This window comes from Mauremys mutica, chromosome 1 (assembly GCF_020497125.1).
Source record: "Mauremys mutica isolate MM-2020 ecotype Southern chromosome 1, ASM2049712v1, whole genome shotgun sequence".
Classification (NCBI taxonomy): Eukaryota; Metazoa; Chordata; order Testudines; family Geoemydidae; genus Mauremys; species Mauremys mutica.
Window position 1 is genome coordinate 51,161,797 of NC_059072.1, and position 21,070 is coordinate 51,182,866.

General features: G+C 46.2%; 1 protein-coding gene across 4 annotated transcripts in view; it reads right to left on the reverse strand.

The window, feature by feature from the left end:
* The window catches only part of ZNF277 (zinc finger protein 277), an 81,297-nt gene that overhangs the window by 58,284 nt on the left and 1,943 nt on the right, over positions 1-21,070 (reverse strand). For 2 of the 4 annotated variants that reach the window (XM_044997204.1, XM_044997177.1), the window contains exon 2: positions 14,731-14,799. The exons of 1 other annotated variant lie outside the window; for it this stretch is intronic. In XM_044997204.1, coding sequence (XP_044853139.1) covers positions 14,731-14,799 — 69 coding nt within the window. Of the gene's footprint in view, positions 1-595; positions 618-14,730; positions 14,800-21,070 lie in introns of those variants that run through there. One more of the 4 variants, XM_044997195.1, reaches the window with a different exon arrangement.

The following is a 21,070-nucleotide window of genomic DNA, read 5'->3' on the forward strand; positions in this document are numbered from 1 at the left end:
CATTGCTAAATCTCTTATCCATCCATTGATGCTCTTCTACCTTAGTTGCTGCAACCTCCTTTCTGGTCTGCCCTCTTCTCACTTACTCCTCCTCCACTGCAGCCAAGATACCATTACTAAAGTTTTCTGCCCCTCCAGTCATTTCAGCCATGTCACCGTCATCTCCTCAAGCCTCTTCATTAGCTTTCCAATTCTTACCACATCAAATTCAAGTTCGTTGCTTGCACCTTAAATGCCCTATATCAGGGATAGGCAACTTTAAGGTGCTAGAGCAGGGGTTTTCAAACTGGGGGTCGGGACCCCTGAGGGGGTCACATGGCAGATCACGAGGTGTCAGCCTCCACCCCAAACCCCACTTTCCTTCCAGCATTTATAATGGGATTAAATATGTTTAAAAGTGTCTTTAATTTATAAGGGGGTTTAGAGGCTTGCTATGTGAAAGGGGTCACCAGTACAAAAGTTTGAGAACCACTGTGCTAGAGGGACACGGAATCCACTAAAACGCTTTGGCAGTCTGGAGTATGTGTCATGGATGGTGCAGGTCCAGGTTCCAGAAGCAAGAAAGGGGTGGAGAGTGAGACAACTGTGCACTCACCCTGCATTGGCAGCTCCTGTCTCTCAGGGCTGGGCCCAACTTCCCTCTCCAACTCTTTGGTCTTGCCACAGCGTCATGTGACATGCATATCTGTGGGCAGGCAGGGCCCTCACCATTCTCCCTTCCTGGCCCTGCTGCCACTGGATCCCTTGTCCCGAGCTGGGCTGTGGTGGACCAAAATAAAATGATCTGGAAGGCCAGAAGCAACCCCCCAGGCCGGTAATTGCCCATCCCTGCCTTATATAATACTGCACCAGACTTCTTCTCTCGTCTCGCTTCCTCCTACTCCTGCCCTCATTCCCTATCTGTTGCATTACTTATTGCATTGTTTCTTGTTTACTCTTAGCATGCTATACCATCAGGCCGTCTCATCTCCTTCAAAATCGTCTTTAAAAGACACTCTTCCATAAACATTACTTATCTTCTTCTTTCCAACAATCTCTCCACAGCTGTCCTCTTCCTGAACTTTGGTTTTAGGTCTAGCTTTTGTTTACCTTGTTTATCTTAGGGCCCAAACTTGCAAACAACTTATGGATGTGAATAACTTTACCTATTTGAGTATTCCAGTCCCATTAAATTGTAAGCAGAGTCAGGATGAGCTCTACCCTGACATCGGGTGGTGAATTGTGGTGAGTTGTGGAAAAGAACTTCAGGGGCTGTTCTTGTTTGCATAGGCACACCCACCCCACCTAGCAAGAGCCCACAGCGGCCCAAATGGTCACTTTGGCTGCTGTGGGATCCCCAGTTTCTGTTATTGGGGCAGGAAGAATAAAGTGTTACCCTGATTACGTGAATCAAGTACAGTGGAACTGTTTTATGACACAGGGACTCACCATCAACTAAGTAGCACTCGCTAGACAAGGGTTCCACAACCCAGTGAATTGAAAGATGCTGGGGACAGGTATTTGTACCTGATGGTATGGTCCCCTTTTGAGAGCTTGAAACACCAATTGCACCCCCTCCTCTCTCCACTGTGGAATATCAGAGGTAATTTTGATTCTATTAGGAGTCTAGTTACAGGCGACTGAGCTGAATTCACTTTGGGCCATTGGTGCATCAGCACTGAGGCTCCCCTACTACAAGCTGAAATCACTAAAAAGCTGAACTCACTGAGTGCTATGTTAGGTAGTGGGGAGGCCTGAAGATATTGTGGAGCGGCTGGCAGAGCAGTTCGTGGGACAGCTGGAGTGGCTCCTGGGACAGCTGGCGGAGCGGAGTGGCTGGCAGAGTGGAACAGTTTGCGGGATGGCTGGTGGAGCAGTTCACAGAACGGCTGGAGCGGCTCATGGGACGGCTGTGTGGAGTGGAGCAGAGCGGCTGGCGGAGTGGCTCGCGGTGAAGGCTGCAGCAGAACCCCACGGAAAGGTGGAGCAGTCAGCCTCAGACCACGTAAGGTGCCCCTTAATACCCCCGTGCCCCCTTCCCCATTGCCACCCAGGCTGGGAGGTAAAACTCTACAGATAAACTTTTGAACTCTGGGGCTGCACTGACCAGGGACAGAGACTTATGAGTTGTTGGACTTTTGGGTGATTTCTGGGTTGCTGGACTTAAGACCCTGAGGGGAAAAGGACACTGCCAAACTTACTTGGGGGTGGGTCTTTTGCTCATAGTTTGTGTTATGAATCCTGTTTGTGGTGTTTCCTCAACATGATGTTGCATTGTTTCCCTCCTTTATTAAAAGGATTTTGCTACACTAAGACTCCGTGCTTGCGAGAGGGGAAGTAATGTGTCTTAGAGGCGCCCGGGGGGCGATATGTAATTGTCCCAGGGCACTGGTTGGGGGCTCGAGCTGGTTTTGCATTGTGTTATTGAAACCGAACTCCTAGATACTGAACCCTTGTTGTTGCTAACTCAGACAGGCAGAAGGGTTACAAAATTAAATGGGTCTACTCAGGTAAGTAAGGATATTCATGTCCATAAGAGTTTTGCAAGTTTGGGGCCTGACGTAAATTCATGGGGCAACTTATCTTCAAGATTATGTGAGGATGGGCCTGGAACCTGGGTCTGGGTGACAACCAGTGCCTCTGTGCCACTACCTGACAGCTATGGTAGTGTCACACAAACCCTCTGGAGATAAATAGCACAGGAAGTATCCACTCAGCAGGTTGGACTGACTGCTTCCCTCATGGTCCCTGATTGGTCTACAAACCCTACTTTAGCCCAAGAGGAGTTCCAGGAGATGTCTGTGTAATGAGATACATCTCTGTCAATCATAGTGACAGACCTGCATCTCAGCTCACCTTTGTCTCCCAGCTTCGACTCCTGCTTCCTGGCTTGGGCTCTGACCACTAGGCCTGACTCCTAGTTCCATCTGCTAGGCCAGACTGCCCATATCCTGCTTGTGACAATATCTTTCTAAAGAATCATGTAAGTTTGCAGAATCCTATAAATATGGTCAAATAATGACAGAACTATGGAGAGGAGTAACTGGCTTTTCCCTATACTAGTTCCTATCAGTGATGCAGGAATTGTGCAATATTTATCCATCTCCCCAAAACACCCCAAAACAAATGTTGAGCCTATGTTACCTGAGAATACTGTGTAGAGGTATGAAGAGGAAGGCCAGTTTAGATCTACGGTATCTACCTAAAGTGGGGGAGGCGGTATGGGTGTGCAAACATTGCCCAACCCCCCCAAAAAGGAAGAATTACAAGCAAACACCACAAGCTGAAACAGAGTTCCAGTTTCCTGACACAGGAAAATCCTACACACAAAAAAATGTGGACTCTCCCTCCCCCCACGGTCAATTTGGTTACTTTTGATTTTTATCTTCTATTTCTGATTAGTCAGAAATTGGTACAGTTCCCTTTTGTTTATTCCTCAGTTAGCGCACAAGCGTTACCAACTATGTCATAATAAGGAATATGTACAGCTCAGGTTACAGTGACCGCAAGTTACCTTTTGCAACAAAAGCAAGCTCATATTGGTTTTTGATGTGTTGCAGAAAAATTGGAGTAACCACTCTTTTCTTAACAACAACAACCGTTTAGATTTACAAAGATATTATTAAAGACACAACAGCAAACTATTCTGATATGAAGGAAAGAGAGGAAGTATAGTAAGCGGCCGATGTGGCTCCATCAGGTGCACTTTAATGACCTGAAAAATCAAAAAAGGAATCCTACAAAAGTCAAAACATGCACACATGGCTGAGGATAAGTACAAACGAATAATATACAAACATTCAGGGATACATAAAGCATATACAAAATCAGAAAGGCTGAGTTACAAATGAGAAACAAATAATTTATACTTAGCAATGGACATAAGCAATAAGAGGTGCTATAAACACATTAGGAGCAAGAGAGCGATGAGGGAAAAAAGGGAAGAAGAGCTAATAACAGATGACATCAAGAAGGCTGAGGTGTTGAATGCCTATTTTTACTCCAGGGGAAATTCTGCACCATTGTGCATGCAGAATTTGCACAGAAATTAATGTGCATGCAGAATTTCCTTTTTCTCCTACAGAAATGGGCTGCAGAGCTGCTAGCTGCCACTAGAGGCTGCTGGACCCAGCAGAGCCCAACTTGCAAATAGAAGATACTGTGAGGTGGGAGGGGGAGGAGCTGGAGGGTTCCAGGAGCTGCAGTTCCTTGCACATCCTGAAGGAAAGAGATGGTGCGCAGGAAACTCCACACAAGCTGGGATCCAGGATCAGGCTTTTTCTCCCTCTGGATCCCTGGGTTCTGGTGGTTAAGGGATGTGGGTTTCTGGATGGGGGAGTCCCCGTGGCTGGGCTCTGGGGGACTAGGGGGTGCGAGTGTCTGGGCAAGGAGGCCTGCAGCTGGACTCTGGAGGCTAGGGTGTCTGGGCTGCGGGGGCCCCCATGCCTGGACTCTGGGGTAGGGGGTGCAGGTGTCTGGCCCCCCTCTTGGGCTCTGAGTGGGAGGGGGCAGAGAAACAGGGGTTTCTTTAACTCTCTACTCCTGAGGGAATATTTTTGTGTCTGTATTGTTATAGATGTAGTTGCTGACAGGTATTTTGAAATAAATTACCAAATAATTGAAACTGGTGTGATTATATGTTATTTTGACAAATAAAATAAGCAAAATTTTGCAGAATTTTTAATTTTTTGGTGCAGAATTCCCCCAGGGAGTACTATTTTGCTTCAGTCTTCACTAATAAAATTAATGGTGACCAGATGATTAACAAAATTAATATTAACAAGAAAAAGGAACAAGACAAAATAGAGAAAGAACATGTTAAAGAATATTTAGATAGGGTAGATGTATTTAAGTCTGCAGGGCCTGAGGAAATGAACTCTAGGATACTGAAGGAACTAGCTAAAGCAATCTGTAAGTCATTAGCAGTTATCTTTGAGAATTCATGGAGGACAGGTAAGGTTCCAGAGAACATTGTACCTATCTTTAAATAGGGGGACAAAGAGAACCCAGGGAATTATAGACCAGTCAGCCTAACTTTGGTACTCGGAAAAATAGTGGAATAAATTATTAAACAATCAGTCTGTAAAGCACCCACAGGATAATAGGGTAATAAATAACATCTGAGATAGATTTGTCACGAACAAATCATGCTAAACCAACCTAATTTCCTTCTTTCACAGGGTTACAGGCATGGGGGGGGGAGGAGGGAGAGAGACGGGAAGGAGCTGCAGATGTGACACATCTTGATTTTATTAAGGCTTGTGACATGACATTCTGATAAGCAAAACGAGGGAAATGTGGTCTAGATGAAATTACTATAAGGTGGGTGCACAACTGGCTGAAGGACTGTACTGAGTAGTTATCAATGTTTGCTATCAAACTAGGATGGCATATCTAGTGGGGTCCTGCAGGGGTCAGTCCTCGATCCAGTACTATTCAATATTTTCATTAAATGACTTGGATAATGGAGCAGAGAGTATGCTTATAAAATATTCAGATGACTCCAAGCTGGAAGGGGTTGCAAGCACTTTAGACGACAGGATCAGTGGTTTGAGCATTAGCCTGCTAAATTCAGGGTTGTGAGTTCAATCCTTGAGGGGGGTGTTTAGGAAACTGGTGTAAAAATCTGTCTGGGGATTGGTCCTGCTTTGACTAGGGGGTTGGAGTAGATGACCTCCTGAGGTCCCTTCCAACCCTGATATTCTATGATTAGAATTCAGAAGAATTTTCATGAATTCTCCAATTTGTCTGAAATCAATAAGGTGACATTCAGTAAAGACAAGTGCAAATACTCCACTTAGGAAGGAAACAATTGAATACACAACTACAAAATGGGGAATAACTGGCTAGGCAGCAGTACCATAGAAAAGGATCTGGGGGTTATAGAGGATCACTAACTGAATAAGAGTTAACAATGGGATACATTTGTAAAAAAGGCTAATATCATTCTGGGGTGTGGTAACATAAGTGTTGTATGTAACAGACAGAAAGTAACTGTCCTGCTCTATTAGGCACTGATGAGTCCTCAGCTGCAGTACTGTGTTCAGTTCTTCATGCCATGCTTTAGGAAAGATGTGGACAAACTGGAGAGAGTCCAGAGGAGAGCAACAGAAGTGATCAAAGGTTTAGAAAACCTGAGCTATGAGGAAAACTTAAAAAAACCTGGGCATGTTTAGTCTTGAGAAAAGAACACTGAGGACAGACCTGATTACAATCTTCAAGTATCTTAAAGGCTGTTATAAAGGGATGGTGATCAATTATTCTCTGAGATCCTAGGTTTGTAAGCTTCACCCTGGTAGAGGGGAAATTTATGGAGCCTAATTAATCCTATACACTGTGCTATGTTCTGATTAAATATACATGCTAATTAGTATAGTGTCAACAATTCTGATAAAGCTTCTTTTACTTCCTAAATTTTATGGTAGTTTACCAAAGGAGCTAATTTAAGAATGAAATGGAACACATTAAATAGCTACAATCTTGTTTCTTAATTAAGTGGAAAGTACTATTGCATCTTTTTGAAATAATGGGCTGACTCTCCAGAATTACCACTTTTAAACAAAGGCAAGATTAGTAAGAAGAAAACATAATAGCACACAAATATAAATTTCACCTGTATTCAAAGATTCTTTGAATTAAACAGGATCTGTGCTTGCTTCAAACCAGGAATGAGCCACTCGGGCAAGGAGACAACACAGGTTTTTTCTACACAGTGTACTTTTAAAATTCATTTTTGGAAACAAAGCCAAGTATCACCTATTGTAATTTGCAAAAGCAAAGAAATTTTGGAAAGATAAAAAGAAATACGGGGGGGAGGGGGAAAGAAAATTCCTGTGGAAGTGATGGTTTAGGTAAAAAAGATTGAACATACCACATTGAGTTATCAAAAAGAAGATAAAAGCGAGGTAACAAAACAGCTCAAGAAATTCAGTTGCAGTACATCACTAATAACAGATGGCAACCATCTGAGAGTTCTGGGGTCTCTGAGCCACTAACAAAAACATGTACTGTTAATATTTTACTAATAGGAACTAGTATATCAAAAGATGAGAGGGTGGCAAATGTGAAAGTAATGGTGATCATGGGAAAAAATGGTTACCTATCTTTTTGTAATCGTTGTTCTTCGAGATGTGTTGCTCGTGCCCATTCCATTTTATGTGTGCATGCGCCCATGTGCATGGTTGTCAGAGATTTTGGTCTTAGTGGTACCTGTATGGATAGCTGTGGCGCCCTCTGGAGTGCCACGCTCATGCCTCGGTATAACAGGCACTGCTGGCCCCACACCCTCTCAGTTCCTTCTTGCCAACAACTTCGACAGCGGTGCAGGAGGGCGGAGGGCAGGTAAAGGAATGGACATGAGCAACACATCTCGAAGAACAACAGTTACAAAGAGGTAGGTAACTGTTTTTTCTTCATGTCGATTCCATTCTAGGTATCTCACAAGCAGTATACCTGGAGGCAGGCTCAGAGTTCACAGTCTTGCAGCTTGCAGTATTGCCCTGCCAAAAGCAGCGTCATATCGAGCTTCCTGGGTAAGGATGCGAACGTGTGGATGGACGACTGGGTGGCAGCCTGACAGATTTCTTGGATCGGTACCTGGACCAGGAAGGCAGCCGATGACACCTGTGTCCTAGTCGAGTGAGCAGTCACAATTGCCAGCAGGGGCACCTTTGCCAGCTCATAGCAGTAGTGGATGCAGGCCCTGATCCAAGACGAGATTCTCTGGGCAGACACTGGACAACTCTTCATCCTGTCTGCGACAGCAATGAACAACTGTGCTGACTTATGGAATGGCTTTGTTCTATCTATGCAGAAGGCCAGCGCCTGTCTGACATTCAGGATATGCAGCCTGCGTTCTTCATCCGTCACATGCGGCTTTGGACAAAACACTGGCAAGTATATGTCTTGACCAGTATGAAACTGGGAGATGACCTTCGGCAGAAAAGCTGGGTGCGAACACAGCTGGACCTTGTCCTTATAGAAGGCTGTATAAGGCAGCTCCGACATGAGCTCCCTCATCTCGGACACCCTCTGGGCCCAAATTATAGTGACCAAGAAGGAGACCTTCCAGGACAGAAGCAGGAGGGAGCAGGAAGCCAAGGGCTCGAAAGGGGGACCCATGAGCCTTGACAGCACAAGATTCAGATCCCACAGGTAACCGAGTCCCAGACATGTGGGTAAAGTTGCTCCAGAGCTTTCAGGAACCGCGCCATCATGGGATGGGCAAAGACTGACCTGCCTTGAAATGGAGGGTGAAATGCTGAAATGGCTGTCAGGCTGCATTCCCTCTAAGCTGCACACTTGGGCGGCTGCCCAGGAGTAACTGAAGTGCCATGCAGTTGTTTAGCAGCGCCGCTCACATCCAGCCAGCAGCGTGTAGTCAGGTGCCCCTCCCCTGCTGCTTTGCCGCCATGTTGCTCCTGCCCTCTGCATTGGAGCCCCTGCTGCTCTTGGGACCCTCCTGCTGGCTGTGCAGAGGGGTATGTGTGTTGATATCAGGGTGTCCCCCTCCCCCTGTACCCCAGCAGGAGAGAGGGGACAGCCCCAAGAGTCTGAGGTCTGAACACTGTTCCGGGCAGTGAGTGAGTGCCTTTACCTTGGAGGCAGTGCATGGTCTCCCAGAGACTTCCCCAGCGCACACAATCTCTGTCTTCTGTCTGTCTCCCCCCCCCACACACACACTCTTGTGTTACTTTTGTTTGCTGTTACTTCTTGGTACTTCCTACAATGCATATATATTCTCTGCAATTTTATTCTTTCAAAGTGGGTTATTTTAGTGTTTTGACTGGTCAATGCATTTCATAATTTTTATTTCTCTCTTACACTTAAATTCTTTGAGTAGTGAGTTCTAAAATGCCTAACCTGTCCTGGCTGGAGTAATTATCCCTACTAGTAACTTTTTAAAAATATACATTATATCTAGGTTTTTTGTTTCTACTGGTGGCGCACATCCGCACATTACCTCGGTGTGTATAACAAAATTTATTCCACACATGGATGGATAAAATTAGAGGGAACATTGCCATCAGGTGTACCCTGGCTGAAGACAGCAACAAATACTGGAGCTTAAGGTGCAGCAAATAGTTGTTGTCCTGCAACGGGGCTTCTTCAGCATGAATGCGTTGATCCGAGGCCCAACACGAGAACCGCTTCCACTTCGCCACTTAGATACTCCTGGTGGAGGGATTCCTGCTGCCCAGTAGGACCTGTTAGACACCAGTGGGGCACTCCCATTTGTCCATACTTAGCCATGCAGTAGCCAAGCTGCCAGGTGCACCGTCACCAGGTTTGGATGCAACAGATTGCCATGGTTCTGAGACAGCATATCTGGCCGAAGAGGCAGCTGCAGCGGGATAGCTGCTGAAAGAATCAACAGCATGCTGAACCAGCATTGGCAAGGCCATGCCGGGGCTATAAGGATGACGTTCGCCTTGTCTTGCTTCACCTTTAGCAGAACCCTGTGGATTAAAGGTATCGGTGGGAAGGTGTACATCAGTGTCCCCGACCACTGAATCAAGAAGGTTTGACAGGGATCCCTTGTCCCTTCCCTGCAGAGAACAGAACATGAGGCACTTCCTGTTCTGCTTGGATGCAAACAGGTCCATTTGGGGAGTCCCCAACCTGTGGAGGATTAGGCTGACCACCTCCAGATGGAGCGACCATTCAGGACAATACGAGAAGGTTCTGCTGAGGTGATCTGCCAGGACATTCTTGGTTCCAGGCAAGCTACCAGATGAATGGCATGCTGCACACAAAAGTCCCAGAGGCTGAGCACCTCCTGACAAAGGACCGAAGACCTGGCACCGCCCTGCCTGTTGATGGAATACATCGCGGCGGTACTGTCCATCAGGACCTACACCACCTTGCTTTCCAGGTGGGCAAAAACACCTGTCAGGCCAGGCGAACTGCTCTGAGCTCCCTGACATTGATATGAAGGGCTAAGCCAATATTGAAACCACTGGCCCTGAGTGCTGAGCTCACCGAAGTGGGCTCCCCAGCCCAGATCCAATGCATCCGAGACCAGGGTAAGTGACGTGAAGGGAACTCCTTGCAGCACTGACTTGGAATCCAGCCACCAGTCCAGCGATGAGAGGATGTGGCCCAGCACTGTGACCACGCGGTCCAGGGCGTGCCTGCTGGGGATACAGACCGAGGCCAGGCACATTTGCAGAGACCGCAGATGAAGTCAAGCATGACTTGATCTGCATGTGGCCCATCAGTTGAAGGCACGTGTGGGCCACAGTAAGCGGGTGGCTATTTATGTGGGAGATCAGGTCCGACATGGCCTGAAAACGTGCTTCTGGAAGGCGCTGGCCTGTGAGGAGCCGAGAACCACTCAGATAAACTCTGAGTTTGACTGGCATTAATGTGGACTTTTCTGTATTTATTAGCAGGCCCAGGTCACTGCAGGTGGAACACACCAGATCGAGGTTCCTTTGCACCTGCCCTGGGGACATGCCCTTGATGAGCCTGTCATTGAGATATGGGAAGATCCTGACCCCTCGAAGTCTCAGGTAAGCTGCCACCACTGCCATGCATTCTGTAAACACCCTGGGAGCCGAGGACAGGTCAAAGGCCAGCTCCATGAACTGGAAGTGGCGCCCAGCCACTATGAAAAGCAGGAAACTCCTGGGTCCCGGGAATATGAAGACATGAAAGTAAGCGTCCTTTGAGTCGAGAGTGGCATACCAGTCTCCTGGATCCAGGGAAGGGATGATGGAGGCCAAGGAGACTATGCAAAACTTCTCATAACAAGTCTTGAGAGACTTGTTGAGGCCCCCTTTGGCCTTTGGGATTAGGAAATAGTGGGAGTAGAATTCTCTCCCTTCCATGTTCCGAGGAACCTCCTCCACCGCCCCCAAGTACAGGAGCTTTTCAATCTCCTGAATGAGGAGTTGCTTGCGAGAAGGGTCTCTGAAGAGGGATGGGGAGATGGGGTGGGTGGGAGGGAGGGGCAGCCAAAAATTGCAGGGTATAACCCCGAACTATTATGTCCAGGACCCAGCGGTCTGATGTAACCCATGAGCAGTAGGGAGAGAGGCGGTTGAGGAAAAGGCAAGAAGAATCCAGGTGACTAACTGGGGCACTGCTCTTGGGCACACCCTCAAAATGAGCGCTTTTGGCCCTCTAGATGTTTGGCAGGCTCAGGTTGCACAAGTGAGTGGGAGGAAGAAGGGCGTCAATGACTAAAATTCACATCCCTTCTTCTTGCAGAGGCCTGAGGGGTTGCCAGGGTCTTGGTGGCGAGGGCGGCAGGAAGGACTTTCTAGCAGACTGTGGCATATGCATGCCCAACCAGCGAAGGGTGGCTCTAGTGTGCTTCAACCCGTGCAGCATGGCGTCCATCTGCTCAGAGAAAAGACCAACCCTGTCAAAATGGACATCTGCATTTCCTGGGAGAAGCCCACCGTTTGGAGCCAGGCGCTGCATGGCGTCACAACTGCCGATGCGACCACCCACGCCATTGAGTCCACTGCGTCCCAGGCCATCCGCAGGGAGCATCTGGCCGCTGCAGTACTCTCCTCCACCAGGGTGCTGAACTCTTGGGCTAGACCCTGCAGGAGGGACTCCTGGAACTTTTTAAGATCATCCCAGAGGTTCAAGTTATATCTGCCCAACAGGGCCTCATAGTTCGCCACCCAAAATTGTAAGCTGGCGGAAGAATAAATCTTTCTCCCAAATAGATCAATCCTTTTGGCGTCTTTCTTCTTGTGAGTCAAGGAGGTGTGACCCTGTTTGTCCTTCTCATTGGCCGCAGACACACCCAGTGAGCCTGAGGCCAGAACGAAATACTTTTTCTAGGCCCATTTTGATGTGGGAGGAATGTAGGAGGGGGTTTGCCACAGGTCCTAGGCTATCTTGAGAACTTCTTTATGCACAGGCGGTGCGACCTGGGTGCGCATAGAGGCCATTGAAAAGGGTGTCCTCTTGCTTCGCCATCGCCTGCACCTCCAGCCCCAAGTTCTTGGCCACGTGCTGAAGTAGGGCTTGATGCACCCTGAAGTCATCCAGGGGGCTAGCCCTCAAAGGTCCCGCGATCGCTTCATCCGGGAACGAGGAGGAAGATTGAACTCTGGGGGAGGTCCCGGGGCATCAACTGCCACCGGGGATGCAGGCTTCAGGGTGGGCACAAGTTCCTCCACTCTGGTCTCTGAACAGGCCCCCGGCACCAAGCCCAGTGCCACCAGTCGATGCTCTGACACAGCAACTGAGGAGCGCTAAGAAGGGGCATCGTCATGACCGGTATGTCCTATATGGTCCAATAAGGCCATTGCGCTGGCTGTGCTGCCACTGCAGTGCTGCAGACGACAGTGCAGGTTCTGGCAACCAATCTCGCCAATGGGACCTGGGCAGTGGGCTCAACTGGCCCTCTGTGCTGGAGGAATCCCCTTCTGGCAACCAGGAAGGGGCTGCTGATGACTGCATCTGTTTGCTGCTCGTGGCTATTGGCGACCACTGACCAGACGTGGGAGACTGGTGTCGGTACTGGTGAGAGCAGTACCAGTGCTGGGGAGACCGGTGCCAAGATGGGGATCACTGAGCAGTCGATCAGGACCAATGTCTAGAGGACGACTGATGAGAGGACGAGTGGTGCCAGGAGTAGTATGGGGAGTGCTGACCTCGTACCGGTGAGTAATGCCGAAGGAATCTTGACTTGGTCTGGGCGACGGATGACACGACTTGGACTTGTCCTGGGACCCTCGACGCGACAGAGAGGATCGTCGCCTTCTGTCCAGCGACCGGCAGTGTTCCCCTTCCCCTTGAGGGGTCCTTAGAGGCTGGCTTTCCTTCTAGGGGAGCCATAGCCAAATCCTGCGGCACTGGAGTCATCAACGGAGCTGGTGGAGAACTGTGCTCTCTCGGTGCCTGGGGAGTCTGGGAGGATGATGATGCAGGCAGGGGTGTGGGTCCTCAACTGCTCCCAGGAGTTGGTGGCATACCTTTATGAGGGCTGGGAGCCCCATCCGGGGAGGCACGATCACATGGCTCCAGAGTAACCTGGCAGCCAGGCCCGGGTCCTTTGGTCGATGACCCTTGGGCCACGTTGCTTGGTGATGGGGAGTGCTTCTTAGCTTTCTTCTTCAGCACTGACGACGTCAAACAATGCCAGGAGGAGCCAAGTGCCAGTGGTGCATTGCACACAGAGGCCGAAGCACTCGGTGAGAACTGTCTGGATGGCTTGGAAGCCGAGAGGAAGGCAGACTCCATTAGGAGACCCTGAGGCTGATATCCCGCTCCTCCTCGGTGTGGGGCCGAATGGTCTTACAAATCTGACACTGATCCTTAACGTGCGACTCCCCCATGCACTAAAGACAGCTGCTATGGGGGTCACTCACAGGCATAGCCTGTTGCAGTCCAAGCAGGGCTTACACCTGGGAGACTGGGGCCCTAACTACTAACTAACCAATATTTAACTGCTATTTAACAGCTACTATTGTATACAAACTATGTATAAAGGCCCAAGGCATGAAGTTCATAAGAGAAAAAAACCCACTAGCTCTTGCTTACGCAAGGAAGGCGCTCCGACTAACCACCATGGGCGGTAAGAAGGAACGGAGAGGGCACAGGGCCGCTGGCGCCTGATATACCGTGGCATGAGCATGGCACTCCAGAGGGCGTCACAGCCAACCCTATGAGTACCACTAAGGCAAAAATCTCCAATGACCACATGTGGGTGTGCGCCCACCTAGAATGGAAATGACATGTCTAAGTGTAACGCCGACAGACCCAGGTCATCAAAGGGCAGGATCGAACGGGGGACCTTTGGAGCTTAGTGCATAAGCCTCTACTGCATGAGCTAAAAGCCAACTGGCTGTTAGTTAAGGCTGTAGAGCAGACTCATTTTCTCTCTCTCTTTAAGTGGTCTCAGTGCCCACAAGATGGGATAGAATACCACACCCAGAAGGTGTGTGGATTACACAAACACTTAAAGAAGAATGATAGATTAGAAAACTATACTCCAGTATCCGTGATCAGACATGATCTCCAACTACTGCACCTCCTCTAGCTCTAACATTTAAAGATGAGCATCACTGTTTCATACTAATGAGCTAGAGCCCATTGTAGTGAACAAAGCCAATTAAAAATACCTAAGCATAATGCAGAGTGTAGTTCATTCATTTACTTCACAAGTATACTTTAGCTTTCATAACTCTAGCAGATTTTGTAACAGCAATGAAGTATTAACGTGAGACCTCATTATAGCCCTCTCCTATTAAATCTTTGATAAAATGCGGTGTGAGATCACTTTTATTTTGTATATGAATTAACAGGAGTGAGGACTGTTGCGATTCTCTAGTACAAGTGTTTTTCTTTATACTTCAGGGCATAAAGTGATCACAAGCTGGGTCAGGAAAGTTTCCCCGCATGATACAGTATCTCATAACTGGTGGAGTGCATTACTGGCAAAGGGCTTTGCATTCTTATGTACCACTTTGTATAGGTCTATGTTCCTACTGTTACTGCAGACAAAACCTTTCAGACATTTTGTACCTTTCAAGAACTGATGCTTTGTGTTACCATGCAGAAAAATCAGAGCTTTTGTTATTACAAATTATGAAGCACAGTATTACTACTCAAACTATTGACTAATTCAAACTATTATAACTGTAATCATTGTTACTGGGGATAGTATATATTTCACTCTCAATTGGTTATAATGAATGAATATATTATTGCTTGAGGTGCTAATCCTCCCCCCACCCCAGAAACAAAAGAAAAGCACACCCCATAAAATGGACCCTTACTCACATAGGAACCGCATTGACTTCAAAGGGATCCTGTGCAGAAGTACAGAACCAGCTCCCAACAGAGACATGCCTGCCTTAAAGTAGTAGAATGCAGTATTTTAATCTTCCCAGATCTAAGGTTTTAAGCATTTAATGTTTTCCATGTGGATAAAAGTCCTCATCCCCTCTCTCCTCACTGTATACCAGTCCCACCCAGGTATAACTTCCCTCTCAATTCCACATCATATAGACTTGTAGAAGGAGGAAAAACTCATTTTTAGTACATCTCATAACATATATCATGTATATATGGGTCCCTTAGATCCCAACCAAATTTATGCTTTTTGTGTTCACTCAAAAAACTGGGAAATTCCCAAACAAAAAAAAAACATATCAAGTAAGGAGTAAGGTTGAAAGTGTGTTTTGTGGATTCAACTAACATAAAAAAGCTCCTATATTACATGTAAAAACACACACAAAATCTTTAAAAAGACCCCTCTCCAAAAAACATTTTCTAGATTTTAAAAATAATTACTTTTTAAAAAGAGTTTTTTTGGATAATTAACAACTTTAGGCCTCAAGTATCAGAGGGGTAGCCATGTTAGTATGGATCTGTAAAAGCAGCAAAGAATCCTGTGGCACCTTATAGACTAACAGACGTTTTGCAGCATGAGCTTTCGTGGGTGAATACCCACTTCTTTGGATGCAAGTAGTGGAAATTTCCAGGGGCAGGTATACATATGCAAGCAAGAAGCAAGCTAGAGATAACGAGGTTAGTCCTACAGCAAAAAAACTTCAGGACCAGACTTCAAAGAGAAACTGCTGAGCTTCAGTTCATCTGCAAATTTGACACCATCAGCTCAGGATTAAACAAAGACTGTGAATGGCTTACCAACTACAGAACCAGTTTCTCCTCCCTTGGTTTTCACACCTCTACTGCTAGAACAGGGCCTCATCCTCCCTGATTGAACTAACCTCATTATCTCTAGCTTGCTTCTTGCTTGCATATATATACCTGCCCCTGGAAATTTCCACCACTTGCATCCGAAGAAGTGGGTATTCACCCACGAAAGCTCATGCTGCAAAACGTCTGTTAGTCTGTAAGGTGCCACAGGACTCTTTGCAACTTTAGGCCTGTCCATTTATGCAAGTAATGAGAGAGAATTCTACTAAAAGTTAGGAAGAATACATATTGTTAGCTATTATTGATTCAGTTTAGTGCACTTAGATCACACATGAATCAGCAGCCTGTAATTTGAAAAATATCCATGATAGATTCTCTCTCCTTTAGGGTTGCCAACTTTTTAATTGCAGCAACCGAACACTCTTGTCCTGCCCCACACCTTCCCAGAGGCCTCTGCCCCTTCTCTGAGGCCCCATCCCTGCTCAATCCACCCCCTCTCCCTCCGTTGCTTGCTCTCCCACACCCTCGCTCATTTTCACTAGGCTGGGGCAGGGGGTTGGGCTGCGGGGGAGGGAGGGGGTGAGGGCTCTGGCCGGGGCTGCTGCCAACTGGACTTTTAGTGGCCCGGTCAGAAGTGCTGACCGGAGTTGCCAGGATCCCTTTTCAACAGGTGTTCTGGTCAAAAACCGGACACCTAGCAACCCTACTCTCCTTGTTGCTCAGAAACTACTGTATGGTAGGTAACTGAAGTGAAGTGAAGACCTGAAGCAACTGAATCACTAATAAATAAATAAGAATGTCCCAGATTGCTGAAATTAAGTGTAACTGCATGTCCATTAATAGATATTTAAGATATTCTATTTAGAAGGATAGTTGACTTACAGTTTATTTTTTAAGCTATGGTTATAACTTCAAATTCCCAGAGCTTTCAAACTGTTTGGCCTCAACTGGCTTTTTCACAGAACATAACAGTCTATGTCTAACATTAATGGGAGTTATGTATACATGCTAAAGCTCGAAGAGATCCCCCATTGTTTTATACAGGCATGTCATCAGAGCAGATACAACACACATTTATGCTATACAATTATCTGCAGAATTATGGTGGGATCACAGACAATACAGACTTGTTTCACAAAGTAAAATAATCCATTATATATTCTATTGAAATATTTAGTCTCATTATGTTCTCCTGTCACTAAGTTATACAGAAAACACACTGTGGAAGAATGTAAACTAGCTTTGTTGCACTAAAATTCTGTTACTGTAACAAACATTTATTTCAGAGGATGCTGCTGCTATTTTGACACAACTCCACATAGAAAAGGGATTTGTTAAACCAATCAGTTTCCACTGTATTTCAGTCTTCTCTAAAGGTCAATGTGTTCAGCCGGTAATAACTTAAGAAAACTTTACTAGATTCCTATAAATAATTTTAAAAGTTTTTTTTTTAAATATATGAACTAGTTTAATATAAAGAAAAATTGTAAAGGTCCGTTTCTGTAATTATATTACTTTAATAATATACAGCCTACTGTATTTAAGTCAGGGGTTCTCAAACTGGGGGTCGGGACCCCTCAGGGGGTCGTGAGGTTATTATATGGAAGGTCACGAGCTGCCAACCTGCATCCCAAACCCCGCTTTGCAACCAGCATTTATAATGGTGTCAAATATATTAAAAAGTGTCTTTAATTTATAAGAGGGTGGGGTCATACTTAGAGGCTTGCTATGTGAAAGGGGTCACCAGTACAAAAGTTTGAGAACCACTGATTTAATTAGTAAATTTATTTCAGCAGCAATCACTAAATGTTGCTGCTTATAATTGTTAACCTATACCACTGTACCAAACCAGTATCTTGAAAGGTTCTGACAGAGCCTATAGATAGGAGGGCAGTGGTCTGTTTCCCTTTTCAGGAAGGAGGCTGAGAAAGGTACAAGTCTGGAAATGCTTCAAACTGAATCAGATGTAGGCACAGAAACAAGTTCCCAGAGAATCAACAGTATTTTGGATGCTTAGGATTAGAGCCCTGCAGGTTCTGCAGGACCCGCTGCCATAACAGCTGGAGCAGATAAATGTACTTTGTGGAGGGCAGGATTGGTTGGGGGAATAAAACAGGCTGCAATTATTTGCAGGAAAACATGAAATCTTTCATCAGTCTGTCACAAACAGAAAGACTTGCTTTACATTGCTGAAATTCTTGTTTTTTAAATAAAGATTTTAATACTTAAATTTAAGTGAGGGATAGAAAGATTTGATGTCTATTATAACAGGAGTTAAAGTTTTTTTCACATGGTTTAAGCAAGATTTGTTTTATTCTTTTATTGGTAAAATTGTGTTTGAATTCCACTTTTATTTTATATAATTTTATATATACACACATATACCCCCCCCCCCACACACACCCCTCCACCAACTTTTTTTTTTTTTTGGTAGCATGGCACAATCTGTCTCTCTTGTGGGATTTGCAGGGATCTAAGGTTTTTGCTGGTGGGAGCGGGATAATATTGCAAGAAACAATGCAGGAGCAGGTGGGAGTGGATATTGTGAGGCAGGACAAGAGTAAGTTTTAAAAAAATAGTCCCGTGCAGAGCTCTATTTAGAATCCCACATGGCATCAGTAATGAGGTTTAAACAACTAAAAGCATTTGGAGTGTTCATTTCGGGTCTGGGTAAATTATGATGCCACAGGACTTTTACAGGACATTTGGGGTACTTTGAGTATAGCAATTTAAAATCCATCAGCATTCAAATGCACAGGGCAATGGGCTTGGGTCCTCTGGATGTTCCACCTTCCATCAGGTGTTATTCATCAGAGTTCCATTGACTTTACAAAGAAGTGACAGTTGTGTGCCCAAGGCAAAGACCAATCAGGACAGCTGCAATGCTTTATGCAGCTCCCTGTGTGAGTTTCTCACCAGTGAAAAAAAAAGTCACTATTTCTTATGCCCACACACATTGTGCACACTGGGAGAGGAAGGAGCACTCCTTGCATCCCTCTGCAGCAGGTTGGAAGGATACAAGCTAACAGGGGTTGGGAGACTTGGGGAAGCGAGGTGAGACTGTCAGCCTGAAAGGCATGATGGTTGCTGGGAGGAGGAAAGGGTTGTCAGAGTGGGCCTACAGTGTGTAGCCCAGGAGTGGGGGCTAGAGGTTTCTAAAGAGAAGAGAAGTGGAGAAACCTGTAGCAGTTTTCCCTAATTTCAGCCATTGCCTATCCAATCCTCCTCCCCAGGTTGTCCCCACTCACCATGACCAGTGCATAGATGTTTCTGTCCCACCCAACCCACCCCATTCTGTGCCACTAACCCCTATTACCCATCTGCCTCCCAGTCCTGCTCTGCCTGCACCTGAGGCCCCCCCCCCTCGTCCCGTTTGTCACTTCTAGGGAGCTTTTGGCACTCATACCCAGCTTCCCCAAATGCAGGAGTCATGCACCGCCCATGGTGGGGAGAGACATAAGAACTGGAGGTGGCAGAAGATGTGGGGGGAGGGGTGAGAGGGAGAAAGAGCAAAGCAGGAACATAGAATGGCAGAAAGTGTGTGTGAAGGGAGAGAATAGAGAGGAGATGCTGAACCCAAGTGGGACAGCTGAGGGAGGGGAGAGAGTAGCAGTTTTAAAAGGGGCATAAGAGGAAAGTATTGGGGGAGAAGAGAGGAAAGACTAAAGGGCATCAGGGAAGATAAGAGATTGGGATAAGTAGAGTGAAAGGATTTGTGGGACAAGAATAAAGAAAAAGGGGGCTATTGGAAGAGCAAGCAGGAATGTAACACAGTGATCCCAGATAAGAACATTCAGGCACGCACTTGAAAGAAAGTGTGGGAAGCTATTAGCTTTGAGCATCCTATATCCTGTCTCCAACACAGCTGTTCTGCCAATGCTTGGAATGAAGAGATCAAAAGAACATTAAACAGATAAAAAGCCCTTCTCAAGAGAGAAGAGAGGGGGTCAACTGTCAGGGGGACAGGTTGACAGTCTGCAGAGGAGCCTGAACGAGTTGGATCTTTCCCCGGATCCAGGGAATGGTAAGCCTTAGGAAAGGCAAGCATGTGGACAGTTTAGTTTATTCTTTGTAAGATCTGTTTTCTCAAGTCAATTGGTTCCATATAAATAGTTTGCTTTAAGAAGGCAGTTTGGTTACCAGTTACGAATCTCAGTGTATTATTATTTGTGTTATCATAGTACCTACGAGCCCTAATCCTGGCTCAGGACCCCACTATGCTAGAGCCATGATTAGCACGATCACAAACACTGAAGAAAAAAAGATAGAATGTAAGCTCCTTGGGGCAGAGGCTAAGTACAAGACTATAGACGAGAGGCAGATACAGATAGACTGACAAGGAATACAAGGAAACAATGAGACAATATTGGTCATCATGATAAGCAGCGGCAGTAGAGTCAAGTCTTTTGTAGGAATCATGGGGTGATGCTTCTTGGGAGTACCCAGAGTTGAGAGACACCTTGCTACCACCTGCCCTTAGCATGAGGAAGTCTTGTCTGTCCCTACTGGTGGGCAATGCCCCAAATCCACCAGCCTTTGGCAACACAAACAGTTGCTTCTAGGCTTCTGCAGGCCCTGCTCTCTCTTTACAAGTTAGCAATAGGTACAAGCCAAACTTTGAGTCCTCAGAGCTGCCTTCTGGAGTGCCCAGCCTTTGACTGATTCTCAGATTTGGCGAAGAGGAGGTCATTAGTGACTTCAATGTGAATGTTGAGTTCTTAGTTGAGAGCAAGGGGTAGAAGTCAGATTGGAGATGTTGCAGGATGGAAGTGGAGTAGAGAAGCTCCAGACAGCAATTATAAACAGCATGTTCAATGAGTTTAGAAATGAAAGGGAAATGGAATGGTAGCTGAAGATGCAAGTAGGATCAAAAGTGGGTTCTTTAAAGACGGGTGATACTAAAGCATGTTTATATTGTGAGAGGAAGAGCCAGAGGAGAGTGAGAGGCTAATAAGAAGAGAAAGGGAGGGGATCAGAATGGGTTCAAAGGAGATCAGGAGATGAGATGGGGTTACCAGGCGAAGTAGAGGGGTTAGAACAGAAGAACAGGTTGGAAACGTTTGCATCTGTGACCATGGAGGAGGACAGAGTTGGGATAGGAAGGAGAAAAAGGAAGAAGGAAGGAGAGTCAAGGGGCGGGGGAAGATTATATCACAAGCTGTCATGATGGTCCTCTCATGAATTGGTAACTGGTTAAAAGATAGAAACAAAGGGTAGGAATAAATGGTCAGTTTTCAGAATGGACGCACATCGCCGAATTAATGTGCTTAGTGTGGTCGCGTGCACCTGACTTTATACAATCTGTTTCCAAAAATCGGTTTCTGTAAAATTGGAATAATCCCATAGTGTAGACATACCCAAAGCGACCAGGACTTGTAAAAGGTGCAGTTGGATCCTGTCATAGTTCTGAGGCTTTCTATACTGGGCAGAAGAAGCCATTTTCACTGATACCTAGGAA